This window comes from Mastigoproctus giganteus, chromosome 8 (genome assembly GCF_048544385.1).
Source record: "Mastigoproctus giganteus isolate SK-2022 chromosome 8, ASM4854438v1, whole genome shotgun sequence".
Classification (NCBI taxonomy): domain Eukaryota; kingdom Metazoa; phylum Arthropoda; class Arachnida; order Uropygi; family Thelyphonidae; genus Mastigoproctus; species Mastigoproctus giganteus.
The window spans coordinates 38,744,039-38,771,914 of NC_143582.1; the positions used below are offsets into that span (position 1 = coordinate 38,744,039).

The window sequence follows — 27,876 nt, forward strand, 5'->3', positions numbered from 1 at the left end:
AGTTATGTTAATTAATGACTCCTCACTAACAATTCGGCCCTGGAAAGATTGTGCAAGGCTCAAGGGATAGAATTTTTTTCAGCCTGGACTGTACTTGTTAACAGGAGAGACTGCTTCTACAGGGATGGGATACACTTAAATAGAAAGGGGGCAAGAATATTTGCTGATGCTATCAAGGCAGTGTTAGGTGGGTCGGAAAACTGATAGCTTGGGGGGATACAAGGACTAATAGTTTAACAGTAGCCGTAGGCAGAGGTGAAGGTGATTCTTGCACAACTTCTATTAGAATAAGTAGCGACCTGGAGCGAGGGGTGTTGGGGGTTTCAGGGACGGATGGCAGTCATCGTGAAACAGGTGGGTATATGGGATGTGTTAGAGTAATTAAGAATAAGAATAGGTGATGTATACTTGCATGTATACCAATGCTAGAAGTATAGTAAATAAAATTTGATGAATTTGAAGTGTTGGTCAAGACATCAAAGGTGGATATTGTTGGGATATCAGAGACGTGGCGTCACACAGATATAAGGAATGCCGAACTGGAATTTGGGGAGTACAATGTGTACAGAAAAGATAGACAGGATAGGAAGGGAGGAGGTGTTAATAAAGAAAAACATAAAATCAAAAGAAGCGCATCCAGTTGATATAGATGAACAGTGCACTGTTGAGTCAGTTTGGTGTGACATAAGCACTGCGAAAGCAAAAATAAGAGTAGGAGTGTGTTATAGGCCTAATGACTTGAATGAGTACAATGAACAATTGTACAGAGAAATAGAGTGGGCTAGTAAATCGGAATGTCTTATAATGGGGGATTTTAACTTCCCAGATATTGACTGGAACTTGTGGGTTGGTCACTCACACACTGGTCAGACTTTTGTGGATTTATTGGATGATTGTTTTCTGCAGCAGCATGTTCGAGAGGCAACCAGAGAAAGTAATACTCTTGATCTGGTTATCAGCTCTGATCATTCATGTATTAGGAATTTGCAGATAAAAGAACCACTAGGTGGCAGTGATCACAGTGTACTGACGTGGGATTTACTTAAAGATTTAACTACTATCAGGGGTAAAGGAAAGGGTTTTTGCTTCCGTAAAGGCGAGTACAGTGGTCTCCGACAGTTTTTAAATTCTGTACAGTGGGATCAACTGACGATGTTACCAACAGTAAATTCTAAGTGGGAAGCATTCAAGGAATTAATCGTGGAAGCTACTAAAAGGTTCATACCTATTAAGAAATATTGTTCAAGGTTTAGGCCTAAATGGTTGTCAAATGAACTAATGAGACTCGTAACAGGGAAGAAAAATGCATGGGATGCATATAAATTATCAAGCAACTCAGAAGCATATGGCAGATATAAGTTAATCTGTAATCAGGTCACAAAGGAGGTTCGGCAGGCGAAGGCAGATTATGAGAAATCCTTGGCAAAAGATGCTAAGAAAAACAGCAAGGATTTCTTTACTTATATAAACTCTAAAAGGAAGGGGATGAATCTGATCGGTCCACTTGACATCGATGGTTCGACTGTTGATGATCCTGCTCAGATAGCAAACAAACTGAATTAGTATTTTGCATCTACATTCACATGTGAGGAATTATTAAGGTTTGAAAATGGCAGAAGGTTATCAAATTGTAGCAAGATACTTAATGATTTTGTAATAACCGAGATCAAAGTGGAAGAGAAATTGTTGAAGTTAAACGTAAGAAAAGCACCTGGGGTGGATGGGATCTATCCAGTTATATTAAAAAGTAAAAGTAGAGTGCAGCCATTATCAACCCACTGCAGGATGGAAGCCTCCTCAACAATTCATGCTGAGGGAAATGGACCATAATCTGCCACGCTGGTCCAGTGCGGGTTGGCAGATCGACCGTATTCAGCAGTCAGGGGCTTGAACCCCAGTCTACTCAAAGAGCGTATGCTACTGCACTCCCGCTCCTGACCACTCGGCTACGGAGGCAGTCATATTAAAGGAGATGGCAAAGCAACTAAGCAAACCCTTAGCCATAATTATGAGAGCATCCTTGGACTCAGGGGAGGTTCCCACGGACTGGAGATGTGCAAATGTATCCCCAATTCACAAAGGGGGATCGAAGGGTGACACGAGTAATTACAGACCAGTTAGTTTAACTTCTGTTCCGGGTAAAATAATGGAGTCGCTGGTTAAGGATGCATTGCAGGATCATCTAGACAAGACTGCAGCAATAATTCAGACACAGCATGGGTTTGTTAACGGAAAGTCTTGTCTGACAAATTTGATAGGATATTATGATGTGGTTACAAAGGAACTGGATGCGAAAAATAATTTTGATATCATATATTTGGATTTCAGGAAAGCTTTTGACACTGTTGCGCATGAAAGACTATTGTACAAATTGGAGCAGAATGGTATTAAGGGTAAGTTGCTACAATGGATAAAAGGATGGTTAAGTGCTAGAAGACAGAGGGTGGTAATCAATGGGTGCTGCTCTTCTTGGACTAATGTTATTAGTGGAGTCCCACAGGGTTCGGTGTTAGGTCCACTGTTGTTTTGTATATTTATCAATGATATTGTTGAAGGTATATCAGGCTTAATGTCGAAGTTTGCAGATGATACAAAGGTTGGCAGGGTTGTTAATGACAGTAATGGCAGTGTGCTACTGCAACAGGATCTAGATAATTTGGGCAGATGGGCTAAGAAGTGGCAACTGAAGTTTAACCTTGACAAATGCAAAGTACTACATATGGGTAGAAGTAACCCCAGAGAAACGTACCAACTGTGTGGTACTACACTTAAGGTGGTAGAAAATGAAAAAGACCTGGGAGTAATTGTGCAGACAGGCTGCCAGGGCAAGTCATGGGGTTTTGTCAATATAGGAATTTTGCTAGCAGGGAAAAGGAGGTGATTATCCCTCTGTATAAGGCAATGGTCAGGCCACGGCTTGAGTACTGCGTACAGGTCTGGAGGCCTCATTTTAGGAAGGATGTAGATTTACTTGAGCCAGTACAGAGAAGGGCAACAAGATTGGTGAGGGGAATGAAGGGATCCTCTTACCAAGAGAGGCTTAAGTTCTGCAAATTGCAGTGGCTGGAGACTAGGCACCTGCATGGTGATCTGATTGAGGTATATAAGGCCTTGAATGGGTTGAGCACGCTGAATTCTGATGGGATCCTTCCACTTGTTCAGATTACGAATCTAAGGGGGCATAAATTCAAATTAAGAAAAGACAGAGGTGGAATAGATGTGCGGAAATTTTCCTTTAGCCAGCGGGTGGTTAATTGCTGGAACAAACTTCCATCTGTCGTTGTGGAAGTTGATAGGTTGAATAAATTTAAGGAGGAACTGGACAGGCATTTGGAGGGAATGGTGTGATTTTTTTTTTTTTTTTTTTTTTTTTTTGGCTGTTGCTGCATAAGCTGATATATTTGCTTTCTTGCATCACATGCCACTACTACTACTACAAAGTCCCTCCACTCTGTGTCTCATAGACGTACTGTTTCTGCACATGCCTTTTCTACAGATACTTCCATGGGCACTGTTCTTCAGATTTGGTTTCTATAATTTCCACTCTCTATTTCAAAACAGTCCAAACACATGCCATCAACGTCCATTTACTGTCGAACTTCAAACTCACAGAACCAACTTTTCATCTTCCTCATTTATTCATTCAACTGCCATTTTCTGGAACAACCTTCCTTCATGTGTATTTCTTGAAAATTACAGTTTACAGAAGTTGAAGTCTAATGTCAACAAATATCTTCCTTCGTCTCCTCAACCTTCAACCCAAGCACGGTACCAAGTTTTTTTTTTTTTTTGGTAGTTGTTGGCGCATAGGCTTCTGTGGCCATAATGCACCTCCCAAGTTTTTTGCAGTACTTTGATCCAAGCCTGAGACAGGAATCGAACCTGCGACCTTTGGGTTGCCAGGCAGGCACTTTACCCACCCGGCTAGCCTGGTCAGCACGGTACCAAGTACTGTAGGTTCTAATGCCTCTAAAAAAAAAAAAAAAATACGAAATTGCTGTACTGCAATATTCTATCCAAATAAGCATGCCACAAACAGTGATGGAATGAGGGCTGCAATAATCCAAAAAAGGAAAAAGAAAATAAAAAGCATGCAGTTAATTCCTTAGATGTCCTACCCCTTTTAGTTTCATTATGCACAATGAACTAATAGCAAAGACTCATTATAAAAGAAAGTATGCCAAAAGAGAATGTTGAATTAATTTTTTTTTCATCAGTTAGTAAAGATTCGGATCCTCAGCTCAGCTGGAAAAAAAAAAAAAAATAGCCAGACAGATCAATGGCAAATTTCCTCCAACCCCCCCCTCCCAGTTATGATCTGGATTGGCAAGAACTGTTTCCTCCCAATGAAATTTCAAATGCCATTGAAGTAGCACTCATTAAATATCTACAAAAACTGCATATGATCTCTGTTTCCAAAGAATCAAAAATATAGCGGAAATATTTTAGTATAAGTTTTAATATCTCTTTAACCCTGCCTTAACTTCATAATGTTTGAATTACAAGAGTAAACAGCAGTGCTGCTGTTCCTAATGGAATTTACTATATAATGCTGAAACGTTTAACTGAATCTTTTATTAATATTTTTTACTCAATATCCAGTGAGAATATTTATCCAATTCCTGTATTGAAAAAATTATATCAATGTTAATTCAGGTAAAAAACGTTTTGTTGGATTACAACTCATTTGGGGATTCGAGAAAATGAATGTGCAGACCAAGTTGCAAAACACCAAACTGAAACCAGTGTGTCTCAAAAAAAAAAGTTTATTTATTTTATTGATTACAGGTCTATTATGCAAAAAGCATATCAAGCACAATGGCTGCAAATTGCAAATATGCTAGACCCACACAAATAACAAGCTAATACAGATAACCAAAAAAAAAAAAAAAAAAAAAAAAAAAAAATGATGCCTATGGAACCCAGGTATCTGATTAAATAGAAAAGAGGAAGTTATTCTTGTCAGGGCACATACAGATCATACTTGTCTCACCTCAGTGTCCATTGTCATATTGAATATTCACAGCCATACTGAGTATTTTATTCATTGTCATCCTTCATAAAACTCTGATGGATGCTTATTCATTAATGTTAAAATGATGAAAGTTACTATCATTTCACTGTACAGATATTTCTTATAGGTATTGATTAACTATTGTGAAGCTACCGTATTGCTTATTTATTATTATTACTTCTGTTGTCTAACGTGTATAAAATTTATTCTTTAATAGCCTGCTTCAGATGAAGAGATTGAGCTTGTTTTGAATACAGTGCACCGATTTATGGTCTCTGTTTGTTGTTCATTCAAATATGGGATATTATTCCATGAAAGTGCTTCAGAAGCAACTGGAAGGTATTATTTTTAATTTCACATGCCTACTTCAGTTACAGTACTTATGAAATGTTTTCAAGGATTAGTATAGATAATTGCTAGATCATATGTATGTGCTTTATTAGAATGGAGGGATGTAATGCTTATATATCAAATACTGTGGAATGGCACTTGAGTATTTTTTTTTGAATGCCCATTTACTTCCAGAACAGCAGTAATGTATCCTTATCTTGCAGTCTTGAGATAAGGATAACAAATTTTTTTTTTATATAGTTAGCCTTCTGCACTACAAAAGGCGCTTCCCTTGTTTTTCCCTTTTCTTCTTAATACTTGATCTTCTTCAGTGCAAAACTGACAAAGAGTCTGTATAATCCTACTGGAAATATGATTTGGCATTGTTTTGTGTCATTAATCAGAATTATGTATCTGTATTACTCACATAGTGTATATTATTTTCCTAAAAGTGTTTCCATCCAATGGGTGAGCAGGGACTTTCATGCAGGCTCATTTAGCATTTGTAGAATTCCAATCATTCTCTTATAACTATTCCTAGAACTATGAGCTTGATGGTATGGTGTATTATTTTTCTGAGGGCATAATCACTAATAAGATACATTATTTGATGATGATGTTTAAATGAGCTCTGCTCTCAGGGCATTGGATAAAGGTTATTTGGATCCTAATGAGCCTCCCAATAGAGCAACTCACAGTGACATTAAACTCACTACCTTCTATTTACCTACAAGAATACCGGACAATCCTAATCATACAGCCAATACGCTTGATCTTTTTCTCACAAACAACCCTTCTAAGTACAAGGTTGAAGTGAGAGGTCCTTTAGGTACTTCAGATCACAACTTGGTGATTGTCTCTTCTCCAATGGAACCTTTATCTCATGGCTATTCCCAACCTCGTATTGTTTGGCATTACAAGAATGCAAAATGGGATGACCTGCGAGACTTCTTTTCTTCTTTTCCTTGGTCTGATTACTGTTTCAAAACTTCTGATGTCAACGTTTGCTCAGATCGTGTCAGTGAAATTATTCTTGCAGGAATGGAATCCTTTATCCCACACTCCACTTTAAAATCTCGTCCTTTATCTAAACCTTGGTTTTCCAATAAATGTGCTAAGGCTGTCCAAGAGAAGAATGTTGCATATCGTAATTGGCTTGTTTCTAATTCTTCAGTTTCCTTTTCTGCCTACACCAAAGCTCGCAACAATTGTAAAGCAGTTATTAATCACTCCAAACTAGAGTTTGAACAGGCTAAGAGTAGAAAACTTGCTTCTTGCCCTAATGGTAGCCGAGCATTCTGGTCTCTTGCCAAAGCTATTGGCTGCAACTTTTGCCCATCTCTGCTCCCACCTCTGTCCAAACCAGATGGTTCTGTTGTCACTTCAGCCAAGGATAAAGCTGACCTGCTAGCATCCCATTTTTCTTCGAGCTCATGTATTAATGATCTTGGTAAAACACCTCCCACCATTCCTAACACACTCCATTCAATGCCTCCTGTGGTCTTCCGTCAAAAGGATATCAGAAGGATTTTGATGAATCTTGATGCTAAGAAAGCTCCAGGTTCTGATGGTATTTCTCCACTTGTTCTCAAAACCTGTGCTCCTGAACTTACTCCTATTCTTTGCCGCCTTTTTTCACTTTCTTATTCCAAAGGTATTTTTCCTTCTGCTTGGAAATTTGCTCATATCCAGCCAGTTCCTAAAAAGGGTGACAAATCCCTCCCATCCAATTATCGTCCCATTGCAATTACTTCTACTCTTTCTAAAGTAATGGAGAAATCAATTAACCGCCAACTCTTAAACTACCTAGAAACCTTCCGTCTGATAAACGATCGCCAGTATGGATTCCGTCAGTGTCGATCCACTGGTGATATTCTGGCTTATGTTACCCATTTATGGACTAATTCAATGGAAAGGTTCGGTGAAACACAAGTAGTTGCTCTTGACATCTCAAAGGCTTTTGATCGTGTTTGGCATAAAGGTCTTCTAAACAAGCTTCCATCTTATGGTTTGCCAACTGCTTTTAGTAATTGGTTATCCAGTTTTCTCTCTGGTCGCTCACTGAGGGTGATGGTAGATGGCTCTCTGTCTTCTAACTTCTCCACTAATGCCGGTGTCCCCCAAGGTTCAGTTCTTTCCCCCACTCTTTTCCTCTTGTATATCAATGACCTTCTTCCATTGACTGGAAATCCTATCCATAGTTTTGCCGATGATAGCACATTGCATTCAACTTTCCATTTTGAGAAACCTTGTCCAGCTCAATCAGCTTCAAGTTCTCGAAAATCTGCTGCCAATTCCTTAAATGCCGATCTTCAGGTAATTCTCCAGTGGGGCAAAGACAACTTAATTGATTTCAACCCTTCTAAAACTCAATCTTGTCTTATATCTCACAAAAAGGATTCTTCTGCTCCTATGCTTATCTTTAGTGACACTCCGATTTCTAGGCAAAATGATATTTCTCTTTTGGGGATTACCTTGACTTCTAATCTCTCTTGGCACAAGCACATTACAAATATTGCTTCCTCTGCATCTAAAAAACTTGGTTTTCTCTTTCGCTCTCGGCGTTACTTTTCTCCCAAACAGCTGCTCACTCTGTATAAATCGCAAATCCGCCCTGCCATGGAATATTGTTCCCACATCTGGGGTGGTGCCCCCAAAACCTCTCTCAGGCTTCTTGATTCCATTCAGAAGAGGGCAGTTAGGTTAATTAATGATTCATCTCTAACAGAGTCTCTCCACTCGCTTTCTCATAGACGCACTGTTTCTGCTGCATGCCTCTTCTACAGATACTTCCATGGGCACTGTTCTTCTGAATTGGCTTCTATAATTCCCGCTCTCTCTTTCAAAACAGTCTGAACACGTGCCGCCACCAGCCAACATCCATTTACTGTCCAACTTCAAACCCACAGAACCAACTTTTCATCTTCCTCATTTATTCATTCAACTGCCGTTTTCTGGAACAACCTTCCTTCATACATATTTCCTGAAAATTACAATCTACAGAAGTTCAAGTCCAATATCAACAAATATCTTCTTTTGTCTTCTCAACCAGTTCTTGTGGTCATTGGTTCACATGAGACATTTCTTTCTTAGATCTGTCATTTCAACTTGAACTGTTTATCTCACATTTCCATTTTAGCTTTAAATATTTATTATTTTTTTAATAAATAAATACATAACCAATCATTTTTAAAAATATTATCTTTATAAAGATAATGACAGCTAATGGACACCATTTGAATAATCATTTATGCTAAATTTAGAGTGCTTGGTGCATGGAGCCAAATGATATTTAAATATATGCTATAAATGCAACATTATTGCCCCAGGTGCCAAGTAATGTTCTGTGATCAAGCAATTAAAAATGATTGATAAAGCACTTTCTTAAAGATATATTTTTGACTTTTTGTTGTAATCATCAGCTTCTAGTTCGCATTAGCATTATTTGAGGTATATGATGCAAGAAAGCAAGCTTATAGACATCAGCCAAAAAAAACAAAAAAAACCCATCCCATTTCACCCATCTGGTCACTCCAAATCTTTGTCTAGCTCAGCCTTAAATTTATGTAAGCTATCAACTTTCACAACAACAGATGGAAGTCTGTTCCAGCAATCAACTACCTGCTGGCTAAAGGCAAACTTCTGCACATCTATTGTACAACTGTCTTTCCTCAATTTGAATCTCTGCCCCCTCAGGTTCTTAATCTCAGCAAGTGGAAGTATCCCATCAGCTTTGAGCCTGCTCAAACCATTCAAGGCCTTGTACACCTCAATCAGATCACCTTGCAGGTGCCTAGTCTCCAGATTCTGCAACTTACAGAATTTGAGCCTCTCTTGGTAAGAGAACCTCTTTATTCCTCTCAACAATCTTACCCTTCTCTGTACTCATTCCAGCAACTCTACATCCTTCCTAAAATGAGACCCCCAAATCTGCACACAGTACTCAACGTGTGGCCTGACCATTGCCTTATACAAAGGTATAATCACCTCCTTGTCTTTGCTAGCAAAATTCCTATATATCATTGACAAAACTCCTTGACCTGCTCTGGCAGCCCCTCTGCACTGCTCAGAGAACTTCATATCAGACTGCACAATTACCCCCAGGTCTTTTACATTCTCCACCTCCCTGCATGTAGTGCCACACAGTTGGTACATTTCTCTTGAGATACTGCTACCCATATGCAGTACTTTACATTTGTCAATATTAAACTTCATTTGCCACTTCTCAGCCCATCTACCTAACTTTTCTAGATCCTGTTGTAGTAGCATACTGTCTTTACTATCATTAACAACCCTGCCCGCCTTTGTATCATCTGCAAACTTGGACATTAAGCCTAGTATGCTTTCATCCATCGATATCATTAATAAATACACAAAACAACAATGGTCCCAGCACCGAACCCTGGGGACTCCATTAATAACATCAGTCCACGTAGAGCAGTGTCCATTTATTACCACTCTCTGTCGTCTCCCATTGCGCCATCCCTTTATCCATTGCAGCAACTTGCCCTCAATGCCATACTGCTCCAATTTGTACAGCAGTCTTCCATGTGCAACAGTATCAAAAGCTTTCTTGAAATCCAAGTATATAATATCAAAATTATTTTTGCATCCAGTTCCTTTGTGACCACGTCATAGTATCCAATCAAATTGGTCAGACAAGACGTCCCCTTAACAAACCCATGCTGTGTCTGAACTGTTACTGCAGTCTTGCTAGGTGATCCTGCATCACTTCTTTAACCATTGACTCCATTATTTTCAAAGAAGAGAAGTTAAACTAACAGGTCTAAAATTATTTGCATCATCCTGTGAACCCCTTTTGTGAATTGGGGATACATTTGCACATCTGCAGTCCATGGGGACTTCCCCTGAATCTAGGGGTGCTCTCATACCTATGGCTAAGGGTTTGCTTACTTCCCTTGCTGCCTCCTTCAATATAACTGGATAGATTCCGCTTGCCCAAGGTGCCTTTTTTATGTTTAACTTCAACAATTTCTCCTCTACTTTGCTCTCCATTATTACAAAATAATTTAGCTCCCTGTTAAACTTCTGTCCTCTCCTTCCTTACAGAATTCCTCATGTGAATGTAGATGCAAAATACTCATTCAGTTTGTCAGCTATCTGACAGGATCGTCAACAGTCGAACCACCAACATCAAGTGGACCAATATGATTCAATCCCCTTCCTTGTAAAGTTTACACAAGTAAAGAAGTCGTTTTTTTTTTTTTTTTCTTTGCATCCTTTGCCAAGGATTTCTCGTAATCAGCCTTCACTTGCTTAACCTCCGTGACTTGATTACAGATTAGCTTATATCTGCCTTAATCTACTGTGTCACCTGCTAATTTATATGCATCCCACACATTTTTCTTCTCTGTGATGAGCCTCATTAGTTCATCTGGCATCCATTTAGGCCTAAATCTTGAACAGTATTTCTCAGTTGGTATGAAAAGCCTAGTAGCTTCCAATATTAATTCCCTGAAGGCCTCCCATTTAGAATTCACTGTTTTTAACATCATCAGTTGATCCCACTGTATAGAATTCAGAAACTGCCTGAGACCACTGTAATCACCTTTGCGAAAACAAAGTGCATAACACACGCTTCTTGATTAGACTGGGGTTCGAGCCCTTGACCACCAAATACGGAGGATGCGGAAAGGTCAGTGAATGACCACCGCATATCCCCGGAGCAATATGGCCTTAGTTGCTAATGCTCCTAAAAACCAAATAAAAACAACAACGCAAACAAAAACCTTTCCCTTTACCCTTGATGGTAGTTACATCTTTAAGTAAATCCCACATCAGTAGACTGTGGTCACTGTCACCTAGTTGTTCCTTTATCTGCAAATTCCTAATGCATGTGTGATTACTGCTGATAATCAGATCAAGAGTATTACCCCCTCTGGTTGCCCCTCAAACATGTTGCTATAGAAAATGGGATCCGGAAAAGTTGCCCCCCCCTGCATTTCGACCCTTACATTTCGTCTCCCACATTTCGCCCCCAGTAGATAATGAATAGGCTATAGAAATGTAAATAATACACCTAATTTTTTATTAATTCTAATTTATTTTGTTTTAATAGAATGAATCAATCAAAGGTAATCAATCATAGAATAAATGCACATTATTATTATTTAAAACTCGAAGTTGTATGCAATGCCTCTAAGGTAATCAATCACATTACGATTTTGAAAATCTTGGACTATTCTTTTGATTCTAGCAGAAATTGCAGCATACTTCTTGTTCCATCAGAAAACCACTCCTGGCTATGTGCCAATAACTGAAGATTGTTACTAGTGGAAAAAATAAGCATGCGACCTGAGAGCAGTTCGTCCTGAGAATCATACATTAAAAACTGTTTAATAGATTTGATAATTGAGAGCTATTAAGTGCTCGATAATTCCTATACAGGCGGGCCTCGATTAACATGATTAATTCGTCCCGCAAGTGCATCGCGCAAAACGGAAATGCGTTAATCCAATATCATAACCAATAAGAAAAATTATAATTGGTCCTTGACCTTCTGGAATGTCCATAAAGAATTTTAAAAATACCTTTTAAATAACTTTTTAACTGTATATAATGTAAAAGATAATGAAAATAATTATGGAATTAAATGTTTATTGCATAAAACAGCGGTTCTTAAACTGTGTGCCGCGGAATATTTTAAATTTTCGAGGGAAACACAGCAATACTCGACATCTGTCGGACACCGCACGAACTACTAACTCGAGGTAGTTCACAGTTTCAGCATTTCTTATTAAGTTGTTTGGACCTAACTACTAAACGAAACTGTTAGGTATTTCTTTTGGTTTGGGTGTGCCTTGAAAAAATTACTGAGACATTAAAGGCGCTGTGAACCGAGAAACTTTGAGAACCTCTGACATAAAATACACAATGAAGAAATTACTGTTGCGGAAATATTTGAACAGTGTTGACTTTCTTTTCTTTCTTTAGCCGACAACAATCTTCTCTGGGCCCTGGCGAAATAAATATCGCAGAGAACATCAAACCTTTTGTTTGAGGTTCTATGCGATACAAAAGATTTCATCTAATTCTTTTACCGTTATCTCCTTTGCGGTAACATTTTCATCTGGCTCATTTAAAAATTTAAATTTTTAAATGCAAGTCTGCATTGACTTTATTAGCAGGAGACAAACATGTCTTCTTCCGATGGTTGATGGAACACACCGAGGCGGGCAGCAGACAAATGTTTGTTTATTGACCGTATGACTTGCGGTAAGCTTAATGCGCGATTCAAATATTTTTCAACTATTGCATAAAAAAAAAAGATCGCCTTAACTGGAAATTTGCATCGTGTAAAGTGAAAAGTGGTATCATTTTTCAAATAGCATTAACTGAATATCACGTTAATCGAACTCGCGTTATGCGAGGCCTAGCTGTACTCTATTATATTATAAATCAACAGGGATTACCTTTATTTTAGATATAGGAAGCTTCTTTTCCAACTCTCCTAGTCCAACTCGCTAATAATTCTTGAGGATGGCGATATCAATTTTGCAAAACAGGTGGGACATCTTCCTCACTGTCAGAACAGTAGTGTTCAGACCGTGCGGTCTCAACAATGAGCGCTCAAGACTTCTGTCTTCAAACACCATACCTCTGGCAGCAAGGAAACCATTACGTGGATTGGCATAAAATTAGATTTTTGAAGGTCTAAACTGTTTAATAAATATGGACCAATTATTTCTTTTGGTCCTGTAGCTGGACTTTAGAGTTAAATTTAGGAGTCTACTCATTATCTACTGGGGGCAAAATGTTTCGGGGGCGAAATGTGCGAGGTGAAATGCAGGGGGGGGATTACTTTTCCGTAAACCATAGAAAACAATCCTCCAATAAATCCACAAAAGTCTTTCTAGCATGCAAGTGATCAACCCACAAGTTCCAGTCAATAGGTGGAAAGTTAAAATCCCTCATTACAAGACATTCTGATTACTGGCCCACTATTTCTCTGCACAATTGTTCATTGTACTCATCAGAGTCATTAGACCTATAACACACTCTTACTTTAATTTTCCCTTTCCCAGTGTTTATGTCACACCACACTGACTCAACGTTGCGTTGTCCACCCATGTCAACTGGATGCACTTTGTTAGATTTTATGTTTTTCTTAACTAACAGCATAACCCCTCTTTCCTTTTTACCCTGTCTATCCTTTCTGTACACATTGTACTCCCCAAATTCCAATTCTGCACTGCTTATATCTGTGTGACACCATGTCTCTGATATCCCACAATATCTGCCTTTGATGCCTTGCTCAGCACTTCAGATTCATCAAATTTATTTACTATACTTCTAGCATTGCTGTACACGCAAGTGCCTTCCTGGCAACCTAAAGGTCGCGGGTTTGAATCCCGCCTCGGGCTTAGATCAAAGTACTGCAAAAACCTTGGGAGGTGCATTATGGCCACAGAAGCTGATGCGCCAACAACTACAAAAAAAAAAAAAAAAAGAAAAAAGAAAAAAAAGTACATGCAAGTATACATTCACCTGTTCTTACTCTTAGTTACCCTAACACAGCCCATGTATTTATTTGTTCCATGATGATTCCCAGCATTTCTTGAAGTTCCTAGCAACTTGCTCTCTAGGCTGCTGCTCGTTACAACAGAAGCAGTGCAAGGATCCCTTTCGCCTCTGCCTGTGGCTACTGTTAATCTTTTAGTCTGTGAATTTCTCCAAGCTAGCAGTTTTCTAACCCACCTAACACTGTCTGTATAGCATCAGTAAATATTCTTGCGCCCTTTCTATTTAAGTGTATTCCATCCCTGTAGAAGCAGTCTCTCGTGTTATACAAGTCCAGAAGGGAAAGTCACCTTTTTGATTTTAATCTTTTTTATTACTAACGCAACTACCTTTTCCCATATGTTTGGTTGCTGGTTGGCATTGCTCCTGCCTCCATATGATGAAGCCAAAAACCTAGGTGGGAGAGTAAATCCCTGGGGATAAAGGAGCAAAATAAATTTTAATATCTCTCTGCCTTTTTGAGCCAACAAGCCTTGACCAAAGACATCATGATATTTCCCAAGCTAAGAAGTTAAAAACAAGTTCCTCTGTGCCAGTCATTCCAATATTTTTCATTCTGCATTCACTTTCAAATCAACCAGTGAGTAAACTTTTCCCCTTCCTTGTGAAGAGATGCATTGAATTTGCTGTAGGCACCAAAAATGGTAAATAGGCTCCAATCAGGTGACCTCCTAATAGAAACCTCTTGACTAAAACAGGCTGAACAGTTATTGCACCTGTCTACCTTTAGTGGATTCCCAATCAGAGTTACTCCACATGCCACTCTAAATTGCTTCAAGGAAGTAATAACAGAATAGGATTTATCTGACCCAGGAGAATAAATTATTCATGAATCACATGACCCAAAAGTGTAATCCATACAAAGAGAGAATCACGATCCAAAAGGTTAGTATTTCGCTCAAAACTGGCTATTTAAACTGCAAAGTTTGGCCATGTATTCCACATATATTCCTAAACCTTGTCAGGTGATATAAATGCCAAAAATATGGCCGCTGTCAAATGGCATGTTGAAGCAATGCATTATGTCCTAATTTGCATTTCAAAGGAACATATCCAGTCTGATTGTACTGAAACAGCTCTCTACTGTACAAATTGCAAAGATAACCACAACCCAGCCTACTCTAAAACATGCAAACTGTGGAAACAAGGGGAAAAAATGCAAAAATACAAAGAGTAGAAAATGAAATCTTATATTCAGAACCAAGAAAACAGACTGACACAGACTGAAAAACTAGTTTTTCAGTTTTTGCCAGTATACAAACACTTTCGACTGAAAAACAAGTTTTTCAGTCTGTACCAAAGTGTTCATATGTTGTATAGCTGCACAAACTTTTCAGTCTGTGGCCACCAACAGCTGCCCAAACAGATTGTGCCTCTGGATACTCCCATTGCTTGTTAACAGTATAGACTGCTTCTGCAGGGATAGGATACGCTTAAATATAAAGGGTACAAGAATATTTGCTGATGCTGTTGAGGCAGTGTTGAGTTGGTCGGAAACCTGCTAGCTTGGGGGATTCACAGACTAAAAGATTAACAGTAGCCGCAGTCAGAGGTGAAAATGATTCTTGCACTGCCTCTATTAGAATGAGCAGCAGCCTGGAAAGCAAGGTGCTGGGGATTTCAAGAACTTCTGGGAATCATCATGGAACAAGTAAATACATGGGCTCTGTTAGGGTAACTAAGAATAACAACAGGTGCATGTATACTTGCATGTACACCAATGCTAGGAGTATAGAAATTAAATTTGATGAATTTGAAGTGCTGGTCAAGACATCAAAGGCAGATATTCTTGGTTTTTGGGATATCATAGATGTAGTGTCTCTGTCCCAACAGTTATAAGCAGTGCAGAATTGGAATTTAGGGAGTACAATGTGTATAGAAAAGATAGACAGGATAGGAAGGAATGAGGGATTATACTGTTAGTTAAGAAACACATAAAATCTGAGAAAGTGTATCCAGTTGACATAGATGGGCAGTGCAATGTTGAGTCAGTTTGGAGTGACATAAGCACTGGGGAAACAAAAATGAGAGTAGGAGTATGTTATAGGCCTAATGACTGATAATTACAACAAACAATTGTACAGAGTAATAGAGTGGGCCAGTAAATCAGAATGTCTTATAATGGGGGATTTTAACTTTCCAGATATTGATGGAACTTGTGGGTTGGTCACTCACACACTAGCAAGACTTTTGTGGATTTATTGGATCATTGTTTTCTGCGGCAGCATGTTTGAGAGGCAGCCAGAGGGAGTAATACTCTTGATCTGATTATCAGCAGTGATTATTTGTGCATTAAGAATTTGCAGATGAAGGAACCACTAGGTGGCAGTGATCACAGTGTACTGATGTGAAATTTACTTAAAGATGTCACCACCATCAGGAGTAAAGGGAAGGGTTTTTGCTTTCGTAATGGTGAGTACAGTGGTCTCAGACAGTTTTTAAATTCTGTATAGTGGGACCAACTGATGATGTTACCAACAGCAAATTTTAAATGGGAAACTTTTAAGGAATTAATCTTGGAAGCTACTAGGCTTTTCATACCAACTAAGAAATACTGTTCAAGGTTTAGGCCTAAATGGATGTCAGATGAACTAATGAGACTCGTAGCAGATAAGAGAAATGCATGGGATATATATAAATTATCGGGCAACACAGAGCCTATGCAAACCTAGCATGGACTTCTTTACTTATATAAACTCTAGAAAAGCAAAGACTTCTTTATGTATATAAACTCTAGAAGGAAATGGATGAATCAGTTCGATATCAATGGCTCGAGTGTTGATGATCCTGCTCAGATAGCTGACAAACTTAACGAGCATTTTGCATCTGCATTCACACACGAGGAATTCTGTAGGGAAGTACAGGATTTTTTTTGATTTTGATTTGGTAGTTGGCGCATCGGCTTCTGTGGCCATATTGCACCTCCCAAGGTTTTTGCAGTACTTTGATCCAAGCCCGAGGCGGGAATCGAACCCGCGACCTTTGGGTTGCCGGGCAGGTACTTTACCCACTCGGCTAGCCCGGTCGGCGGAAGTACAGGACAGAAGCTTATTAAACTCTAACAGGGAGCTAAATGATTTTGTAATAACCGAGAGCAAAGTGGAGGAGAAATTGTTGAAGTTAAACATAAGAAAGACACCTGGGGGTGGATGGGATTTATCCAGTTATTAAAGGAGGCAGCAAAGGAAGTAAGCAAACCCTTAGCCATATTGTGAGAGCATCCTTGGACTTGGGGGGGGGGGGCTCACAGACCAGAGATGTGGTGAAAATGTATCCCCAATTCACAAAAGGTGACACAAGTAATTACAGACATGTTAACTGAACTTCTTTTCCAAGGAAAATAATGGAGCCACTGGTTAAAGAAGCATTGCAGGATTGTCTTGTCTGACCAATTTGATTGGATACTATGATGTGGTCACAAAGGAACTGGATGCAGAAAATAACTTTGATATCATATACTTGGATTTCAGGAAAGCTTTTGATACTGTTGCACATGGAAGATTACTGTACAAATTGGAGCAGTATGGCATTAAGGACAAGTTGCAACATTACTTATTTGGTTTTTTTTGGTTTTTTTTTTTTTTTAGGAGCATTAGCAACTAAGGCCATATTGCTCCGGGAATATGCGGTGGTCATTTCCTGACCTTTCCACATCCTCCGTATTTGGTGGTGACGGGCTCGAACCCCGGTCTAATCAAGAAGCGTGTGCTACGCACTTCTGCTCCTTCCCACCTGGCTACGGAGGCGCCCAACATTACTTATTCGACGTAGTGCAATATATGGTAACTCATTGTGAAGGTAGCCACAAAATGAGATACAATTAAATCAATGCCATTTATACTACTTTCATAGTTTCTTCTATTACTGATAAATATATGGTGATATTTCACTGCTATCTTTATATTGTTGTTTTGTATATTTATCAATGATATTGGGGCGCCTCCGTAGCCAGGTGGGAAGGAGCAGCAGTGCGTAGCACACGCTTCTTGATTAGACCGGGGTTCGAGCCCGTCACCACCAAATACGGAGGATGTGGAAAGGTCAGGGAATGACCACTGCATATCCCGGAGCAATATGGCCTTAGTTGCTAATGCTCCTAAAAACCAAATAACAAACAACAACAAACAACACAATCAATGATATTGATGAAGGTATATCAGGATTAATGTCCAAGTTTGCAGATGATACAAAGGTTGGAAGGGTTGTTAATGACAGTATGTTGCTACTGCAACAGGATCTAGAAAAGTCAGGCAGATGGGCTGAGAAGTGGCAACTGAAATTTAACATTGACAAATGCAAAGTACTGCATATGAGTAGCAGTAACCCTAGAGAAGCGTACCAACTGTGTGGTACTACATTCAGGGTGTTGGAGAATGAAAAAGACCTGGGAGGGTAATTGTGCAGCCAGATATGAAGTTTTCTGAGCATTGCAGATAGGCTGCCCAAACAGGTCATAAGGTCTTGTCAATGATATACGGGAATTTTGCTAGCATGGATAAGGAGGTGATGATCCCCTTGTACAAGGCAGTGGTCAGGCCACACTTTGAGTATTGCATACATGTCTGGAGGCTTCATTTTAGGAAGGATGTAGAGTTGCTAGAACAAGTACAGAGAAGGTCAACAAGACGTGATGGGAAGAAAGGAGTGCTCTTACCAAGAAAGGCTTAAGTTCTGCAAATTGCACTTTCTGGAGACTGTGCACCTGCGAGGTGATCTAATTGAGGTGTATAAAGTCTTGAATGGTTTGAGCAGGCTCAATGATGATGGGATTCTTCCTCATGCTCAGATTACGAACCTAAGGGGGCATAAATTCAAATTGAGGAAAGACAGTTGTAGAATAGACGTAAGGAAATTTGCCTTTAGCTAGCAGGTAGTTGATTGCTGGGACAAACTTCCATCCATCGTTGTGGAAGTTGATAGCTTAAATAGATTCAAGGAAGAAGTGGACAAACTTTTAGAGTGAATGGAAGGGTGAAATGATTTTTTTTTTTTTTTTTTTTTTTGGCTAACACTGTAAGCTTGCTTTCTTGCATCATATGCCTCTACTAATGCTAATCTCATTCTGTACTTTCTTCAGTTCTGAAATGTTTCATTTTATGTATAATAAGAAATTAACTAGGCAAATAACACTCTTAACTCATTTCCAACTAGTAGTCTTCCAAAGACATCTAAATATCTGATCCCCAGGAACAGAGGTAAAAAAACAGTCTTGCCCAGTGTAGATGAAGCAGAGTTAGAACTTGATGCAGACAATATGGATCCTGGATGCCCAATTTTTCCTAAAGAGATTTAAAAATTATATTGAAACAAACAAACTTCAATGAAAAACAGAAAATACTAACCTCTTCTCATAAAACCAAATAATGGAAAGTACCTACAATGGAATAGTAGAACCTTTCACAGTGCCACTGATGAGTTACATGATTTAAATCATTGCCAATGCCCAGCAGCATATGCTTGCAAGAAAATTACATAAATCTATAAGTGTCTTCTGATATCAAAAATTGTACCATCTATAGACTGATAGACACATAGATTCACCAGCACATGGAGAAGTGATTATTCTTATACATGTTGTAATTGTCATTATGCTTACTCTTGCTTCTATATATTTCTCCCTGAATAAGCCCTGTTCTGAAATAATATAGAACACCTAATAGGTCAACTACCACCTCCGTTATGCCTAATGGGAATTTCAGTGTTTATTGTCCATTATGGGGATCTCCAACAATGGACAAGGGGGAAGTGCTGGATGCTCATCACCTAATTCTTTTAAATTCTGTAGCTCATACCCATATTCATTTGCTTACAGGAACCATGACCATTATAGATATTTCATTCCGTTTTTCCCATATATCCCAACTTTGAGTGGTCAGCATTCAGTGATCTGCTTAAGAGTGACTACTTTGAAATTAAGGTATAAACTCTCACCAAGGAGACCATATTACATGGAATTTCCATAAGGCAGACTGGAATAAATATGCATGAAACTTGATGATCAGTTAGTTCAGTCACAGTTTGTAGATGATGCTGCTTAATCAACTTTGCTTATTGATCCTGTTTCATTTGATCACATTTAGTACACAAGCTGTTGGGTTTTTTAGCAAAATTTTGAATACCATCTGGTGTCAGAGATCACAAAGGTGGCAAGTAAAATACAAAAATAACAAAGGATCATCAATCAAGATTCCTGTGCAAAAATGGACAAGTGATGCAACAATAATTATATTACTATATTCCTTATATTGCTTGCAGTGGAATCTCCACAATAATTACCAATACTTGATATAATCAGTTTTTAAATGTCAACAGGTTTACAAATTATAAATGTGATAGAATTAAAGAGATATGTTAGTTGACAAAGGAAGAGTCATTGATATTTCCTATTTTATTGTTCGTGAGATAAGTAAGACAGACTGTCAAGCAAAAAAAAAAAAAAAATAGAATTAATTTCATTTAACCCTTTCACAAGTGAATTTGCTGAATGTGGGCTAGCAGGAGTCAGTTTTCCACTAGTGGCTAGCTCTGTGACATGTTTCTTTATGGAATTTGGAAAATTTTGTACATAAATGGTTTTTATATATTAATTTGTTTTTATTTTGATTTGATTGCCCAACATACAGTGAAATTATTATATATTTTTTTATTTATCATTACCTTTTTTATGCAATAATATACTCAGCATCTATTTATGAATCACTTTATTCAATTTTATTAATTTCTGGATCTGAATTCCATATAATTTTGGCTTTTGTAAGTCTAAATGAAATGATTGAGTCTAATAGGTGCAATCATCTCCTTCACTCTTCAGCTATTTTCATTGCCATCTACTTTAAAAGTATCTATTACTTTGAAACACAGGTAAGAGATAGCAGTACCTATTGGAAGATTTCAAGACAATTCTCAATAAACTGAGACATTGTTTCAAATGTTGTTGTTGTTTTGGTTTTTAGGAGAATTAGCAACTAAGGCCATATTGCTCTAGGATATGCGGTGGTAATTCCCTGACCTTTCTGCATCTTCCGTATTTGGTGGTGATGGGCTCGAACCGTGGTCTAATCAAGAAGCATGTGATATGCACTAGTGCTCCTTCCCACCTGGCTATGGAGGCGCCGTTTCAAATGTAGTTAAAACAACAATGAAGAACATAATGTGTACCTACCCCTAAATGGGTTAATATCTTTAACCTCTTTTTAAATAATACATTGTTAAATCTGAAAAATTGATATCCATTAAATTGAATAGTTAGTATATATTTTTTTAATACCATTAATTTTGTATATCACTTAATTATGAATAATTATTTAAAGGTGTATTTTTATTATTTGTTTCAGAGATCCAAATCACATAATCACAAATTTGTTAAAAAGTCTTCGGCACTGTTTTCCTTTCTTAAACAAACTGAAAGATCTTGTAATATCTATTTTCCAAGTCTGCCCAGGCCAAATGAAATTTTACCTACATTCTCTTAAAGAGTTTTTTGATGTTCGAATGTCACCAGCTTGGTTTCATGCAGTTGAATTTTTAAAAAATGTAAGAGTAAAATACCTTTTTTTTAGATATTAGTTTTGCTAATAAATTGTACTTTAAAAATTTTTATATATTGGTACCTCTATATACTCTGAACCTTATTCGTGAGTATTCTTTTCTCTTTTTTTTTTTTTTTGAAAGAGTTATAATTGATATTTCTAACTACATCAACAAGGATATCAATACTTTTTGACTGCACCAATCAGAAATACCTATATATTGGTATTTCTGATCAATACGTTTGACTGCACCAATCAGAAATACCTGTATTTGCTATTTCTGATTGATGCAGTCAGAAGTATTGATATTCTCGTTGATGTAGTTAGAGATATCAATTATAGCTTTTTCAAGAAAAAAAATGAGAAAAAAATACTCATGAACAAGATTCAGAGAAAAAATTTAATATATTAAAAATGCTTACCCAAAGTTGCAAACAACAAAAAAACTAAACATTTAAAGAAATTGAATATTGTTAGCTATAGTTATAAAAAAAAAATGTCACCATGTAATGAATAGTTCTACTGCTGTCCTGTATTTTTTAAATTTTGTGAGTCCAGAAACTGATTTAAATATTAAATGAGCTTACTTGATTTATTATGAATTTATAAATAAAACAGCGAATATTTGTATACACAAGTTTAAAGTATTATTTTTTTCATCACAATTTTAAGTCATATCCATAACTGGAACAAGGATGTCGTGATCAAGGCACCTACTTCAGGTGCAAGGCTGCGAGGGATGCAGTTGAATGAAGGAATTTATATGATATATGAATGTACACCATTAAAAAAGTTGGGTGGATGAAGAGGAAACTTCTGAGTGCAGTCTTTCAGTGACTTCTTCTTGGGTGCAGAAATTAGCTGCCTCTAGTACAGAAATACCTTGTCCTGGGCTCTGGTCATATGCAATATAAATATTTATAAATAAATTTTAAAAAAAGCCTGCAATAAATAAATTAGAGAACCATGCACATGCCCATATGTGCATTGTTTATAACAAAATCACAATTTAAAAGAGTTTTATTAGTTGGAAACTATCTTGTTATGATGTGAGAGAGCACTCTCTAAAGAATATTTTACGAATATGTTAAAAATGGTGTTTGGTATATTTCTAACTCCTCCAGATGGTTCTTTCAGTGCTTGTTGCAACCTCCTCAGAGAGATGCTAGTTATGCCACATCTGACTGTAGGTAATAATTTATCTTAATGAATTTTAGTTTAATTTTTTCATTTAAAAATTAGATACAAGTCCTATTATAGACAAAATTGTTATTAATTATTTATAATGACACCACATTATGAATAAGTAATACACTGCATTTCTTTTTTAGGAGTGTTACTTTAAACACCTTGTGTTGATACCCTTGTAATTTGAGAGGCCCTTTGAAAAGACTATTTTTCATCCTTTTTTTTTTTTTTTTTTTTTTATAAAAATGGAAGCAAGTTTTATTACAAACAAAAATATTATCTACAGACCAGCTTAGAGCAATTAATAGCTCAAACTTGAAAAACTTTTGATTTTGTACCTTTTGGGGTTTTCATCTTGTGAGTTAAATCATTGCTGGGTTTTTAGATAGTACACTGAGGAGGTGCTGACAAGCACTAAAACAGTTGTCACATTATGATTAACTAAATAAGCTTATATTTCCGTTAAAGAAGTTTAAGGCTCCTCAGCTTTACTTTTTCAATGTTAAACTGATTTTGTACTCTATTCATAAACTACTAGCTTATTAGCAGATGTTCAATGAACTTGAAAAAAAAATTCTCGGTTTACAATGATAATTTTTTATAGATTGTGACTTGCACTTTTGCTAATGCAAAAACATGCTTGCATTGATATGGTATTATTTGTAATTTCTTTATGTTTAAATTAATATCATATATATTTAATCTGCATAAGTGCTAATTACGTTTTACAAGAATTGCAAGAAGCACACATGCATTACTTATGCATGTGTGCTTTGTAGCTTGGAGATTGTTAATCTGCTATGTGGTACATTGTGTATCTAGCATAGTGGAGACCAATTGCAAGTTTTGTTTAATTACCAAATGAAAGTTTATTGAAAAGCTGGAAGGCCAATGTAGAGTTGAAAAAGGAGGCTGTTTTCTACAGAGAAAGGGAATGTTTAGAAAGAATTGAAATCTTGCAAATAGTTTAAGTATATGATGGGTAACACTTAATTTGTGCCATTTTGCTTATGGAGCTAGAGGCCATCTCCATTAACTCAGTGTAAGCATTGAGATTATTAGAATATTACAATCTTCAGTGCAATCTGAAGAGTGCACTGAAGATTATATTTTAAAAAGATATTTAATGCAAATATGAAATGTGCATTCAGTTTCATATTAATTGAAAAAATTGTCTGACAAGTAACATAATTGTATTTCTGTTACATATTTGGTATAATTTATTCAGTGCAGTTGTTTACAGATTATTTGTATCTTGGGCATACACTGCTCGCTATTGAAATGTCTCACCTATAAAAAAGTGGAATGTTGTTCAGGTGTTATTACAGAAATGATTAGCTTTTCAGGATAGTTGGTGTAGTAATGCTGAAACCATATGAAACTGCAAACAAGGTAACTATTTACCTTGTTTGTGTTTGTTGCAGACATTTCAGCAGTAGTTTGTGCAAGAAAAGATGTGTATGTGTGGAGATATTATTTACATCTGACTAAATTTTATGAGGATGAATTATGGAATTATCTGAAGCTTTGAAGGCCAACCTGGCAAGTTGCTGCTCTTTAGTGATTCTGCAATAAGTGTAGGATGCCATTGGCAACAAGGGTTACAGGATGGTATATGCATTCTACTATATAAATGTTGCTACTGCTATTAGATAAATTAGCATGGGATGATCGGGGGAAATTAACTGCAGGGTACAGATTCATGGCTGCCTGCTCGATAATTTCAAATAGTATGATGCCAGCAAACCTCGTTTGGCCTGTACAAGCGCACCATTAACAGATAACTGAGAGAGAGAGAGAGAGAGAGAGAGAGAGAGAGAGAGAGAGAGAGAGAGAGAGAGGAATGGTTCATTTTCCCATACCATTATTGCCAGTTTTGCAGTGGTATCAGTAAAGAGTACATTGGTTACAGACTAAAAGAATACATTTAAATTAATTAAAGTAATAAATACAATGTGCTTAAATTTGTTAAAAGACCTCAAGAAGTTCATTGGTTTGGTATTTCATTGTTTAGTAGCCATGATTTCCAGTTTACTCTCCCCTCCTCCCGTATTCTTTCAAATATTGAGGTGTATAAGGCCTTAAATGGTTTGAGCAAGCTCGCTGCTGATGGGATTCTTCCTCTTGCTCAGATTCTGCACCTGGTGGGGGCATAAATTCAAATTGAGGAAAGACAGTTGTAGAATAGATGTGTGGAAATTTGCCTTTACTGAACTAGACAAACTTTTGAAGTGAATGGATGGGTGAAATGGGAAGAGTTTTTTTTTTTTTTTTTTTTTTGTGTGTGTGTGTGTTTTTTTTGGCTGATGCTATATAAGCTTGCTTTCTTGCATCATATGCCTCTACTAATGCTAATATACTTTATTATAACAGTGATTTTAAGAATATCCATATAATTTTGGTCTTGTTGTGAAGGTATTCAGATTGAATTTTTAAAACGTTTTCATTAAAATAATTATAAATTCATGAAATGGATATTTTTGTATGATGTGCATTACTCTGAAATCAAAATGTTCTTCTTTCTATATATTTCCATAGTATGTAGTGTATTTATTATTTTATAGCTTGTGTTTGTGCAAGATCCTGTTGAAGTTGTGCTAAATTCAAAGAGTAAGAAGAGTATTAAGCAACTAGTGTCATTGGCATCTCTTTTGTGTTTTCCTTCTGTAGAATGTGGGCTTCTGCTTAACAAATCATTACATGCAGTAAGTTATATTTTTGCCTTTTCACTTACTTGTAGAATAAGGTTATTTTGATGTTTTTGATTTATAATATCACTGTCTTCATTAAATGATGTACACTTGTCATTAAATGACTAAAATGTTATAATTGTCACTCATGACTAGAGGGTGATTCAAAAGTCTCCATACATAGGGAAAATGATCACTTTTTTTTAACAAACTACAAACTGTCACTTTATTCACAAAACATGCTCTACATGGTTGCCATTCCTTTGAAAACACATATGGCTGCATCTCTCCCACTCCTGTTGAACTCACATTAACACATGTGGTGTTATGCACATAACTGTATTTCAAATGCATTCCTTTAGGTGATTCATGTTTTGTATATTTTCCTGGAACACCATAGTCTTCAAGTGCCCCACAAGTAAAAATCGAGTGGGCTGAGGTCTGGGGACCTTGGAGGCTACTCCACTTCTTTAGACAAAGTCATTTTAGAAGGGTACCTAAAAAAAGAAACATTATTCCCTATGTATGGAGACTTTAATTACTGTTAGCAGATTACCAGATTAATTACATGCAAAAAGATTTATGATATGCATTTCTATATAAAATAAATAATATCTTTAAAATGATATTGCCTATCACATGTGGCTTTATAAGATTTTAGAAATTCCTCCAGATAAAATCTTTGTGATTTAAAAAGTTTCTTTATATAATTTTGATTTACAATTGTGCAATGAAGCTAAGTATATGAGAAAGTACAATAGTTGCTACATCATATGTTAACCTATCCTTAGAATATCATGATCTTGAATTATAACAGGACATTTTTACTTAAATGACAGAATCTTTGGCATAATGAAAATGTTCCATTTGATATTGGCTTTATTAGTATAAAATTCTAAATGTGATTTATATATTTGCCCTGAAATTAAAAAATGTCATCAGGTAGTCTAGCTGAAATCTCTGCAACAAAATTATACAGATTTTTTAATTGGTTTGATTAATTATTCTTTCATTTTTTTCTTTTTTTAATACTGAAGGTGGATACTAAAAAAAAACAAAAAAAACTGAAATAGTTCTCTCTTGTTATTAATAGGATTCTGAACTGCTAATTCAATATGCTTTGCTTGATTATTTATCCATCATCTTACAAAAAGTGAATTCAGTTGTAAACTTCTGTAAAGAAATAACTGTGTCTGATTCTTCTCTGCCATACACCAAAAATGAATTGGATGCATTTCTACAATCCTTTTTGGAATATGTATTTCAGGTAAGTTGCATTATTTAAAACTGTGATTATGAATAAAATTTTTAATATATTTATATTTAAGGAAAATTATGACTAATTTTGTAATTAGTTGCTGTTTCTCTCATCGTGTCTTTTTAGACCTTTACTAGATCTAAACAAAATTTCATATAATTAGATTTACAGTTGTGCAGCAAATTTCCACTGTATAATCTAAAAAAATTGTATTATAACACAGGGTGAACAAAGCTTACCCTTACAGCTTCATTACTAAATTTAAATGAATGTTTATAATATCTTTATTGCAATCAGCAAAAATAAGTAAATTTTAATGTTGTTTATCCAATGAGATGTCTGATCTTTCCTTGTCACTGAAGACTTGTTGTTTGTCTTTAGTGAAAGCAGGTCCCTTTGTGATTGAAATTGAATGCAGGTAATATGTAAGAATTTTGAATTTCAATTACTGCATTGAAATACCCTTGCAGTTCTATAGTATTAAACGTATTTATTTTAATAAACTATTTTATAAACATGTGTACCCCCACCAATTGCCCCTCTTCCTTGTCTAATGGTGACACATGTACTGAGTTGTGTTTGTTTGGCTTTAAGCAGCTTAAAATTTCCATGCATTATGTAGGATGCTTCATAACACATGGCTCCCTTGATGTTGGCACCTGTACGTGGTGAGAGGACCTCCCAGTGATGCTGCTGGTCTTCCAGATTAGCATCACTGGGATCAAACACCCACAGCCTAAGTTCCAGGCTAACATCAATGGAATCTGATGTGTTTGCCATGTGCTGTGACTGAAATCAGTTGGCAGGGTAGCCGAAATCAGTCAGATGGCTATGCTCCGGTGATATCTTAATAGAAACAAAAAATGAAAAGCACTCAGAACAGCTTCTTCGAGCCACTTCTATCAGGGGAATTCCAATTACAGTTACCCCTCATAAGACATTAAATTCCTCTTGTGGTGATCTCCAAGTGGGTATGGAATGGTCAGAGGAAGGAATCTGTTCAGAACTTAAGCCACAAGGAGTGACAGCTGTAGAGAATATTTGTACGTAGGGATGGGAATCTAGTACCTACTAGAAACCTGATCCTTATCTTTAATATTCCAGTATCTCCTAATGAGATTAAAACTGAGTGCCTGAACTTCATAGTAATGCTTCAAGTGTCAAAAATACGGACACTTGCAAATGGTCTGTCATGGTTCCCTTGCATGCGCTCGATGTTGTGCAAAGGACCACGAAATAATGGGATGTTCAGCTATGAAACCTGTATGTATTAACTGAAATGGAGAACACCCTGCGTATTCAAGAGTATGCCAGCAGTCGAAGGAA

General features: G+C 36.9%; 1 protein-coding gene across 1 annotated transcript in view; it reads left to right on the forward strand.

Annotated features, from left to right (window-relative positions):
- Positions 1 to 27,876, forward strand: part of LOC150081467 (nucleolar pre-ribosomal-associated protein 1) — a 190,655-nt gene that overhangs the window by 39,752 nt on the left and 123,027 nt on the right. The window contains exons 7-8 of the mRNA XM_090380212.1: positions 25,167 to 25,307; positions 26,386 to 26,559. Coding sequence (XP_090236338.1) covers positions 25,167 to 25,307; positions 26,386 to 26,559 — 315 coding nt within the window. The remainder of the gene's footprint in view (positions 1 to 25,166; positions 25,308 to 26,385; positions 26,560 to 27,876) is intronic.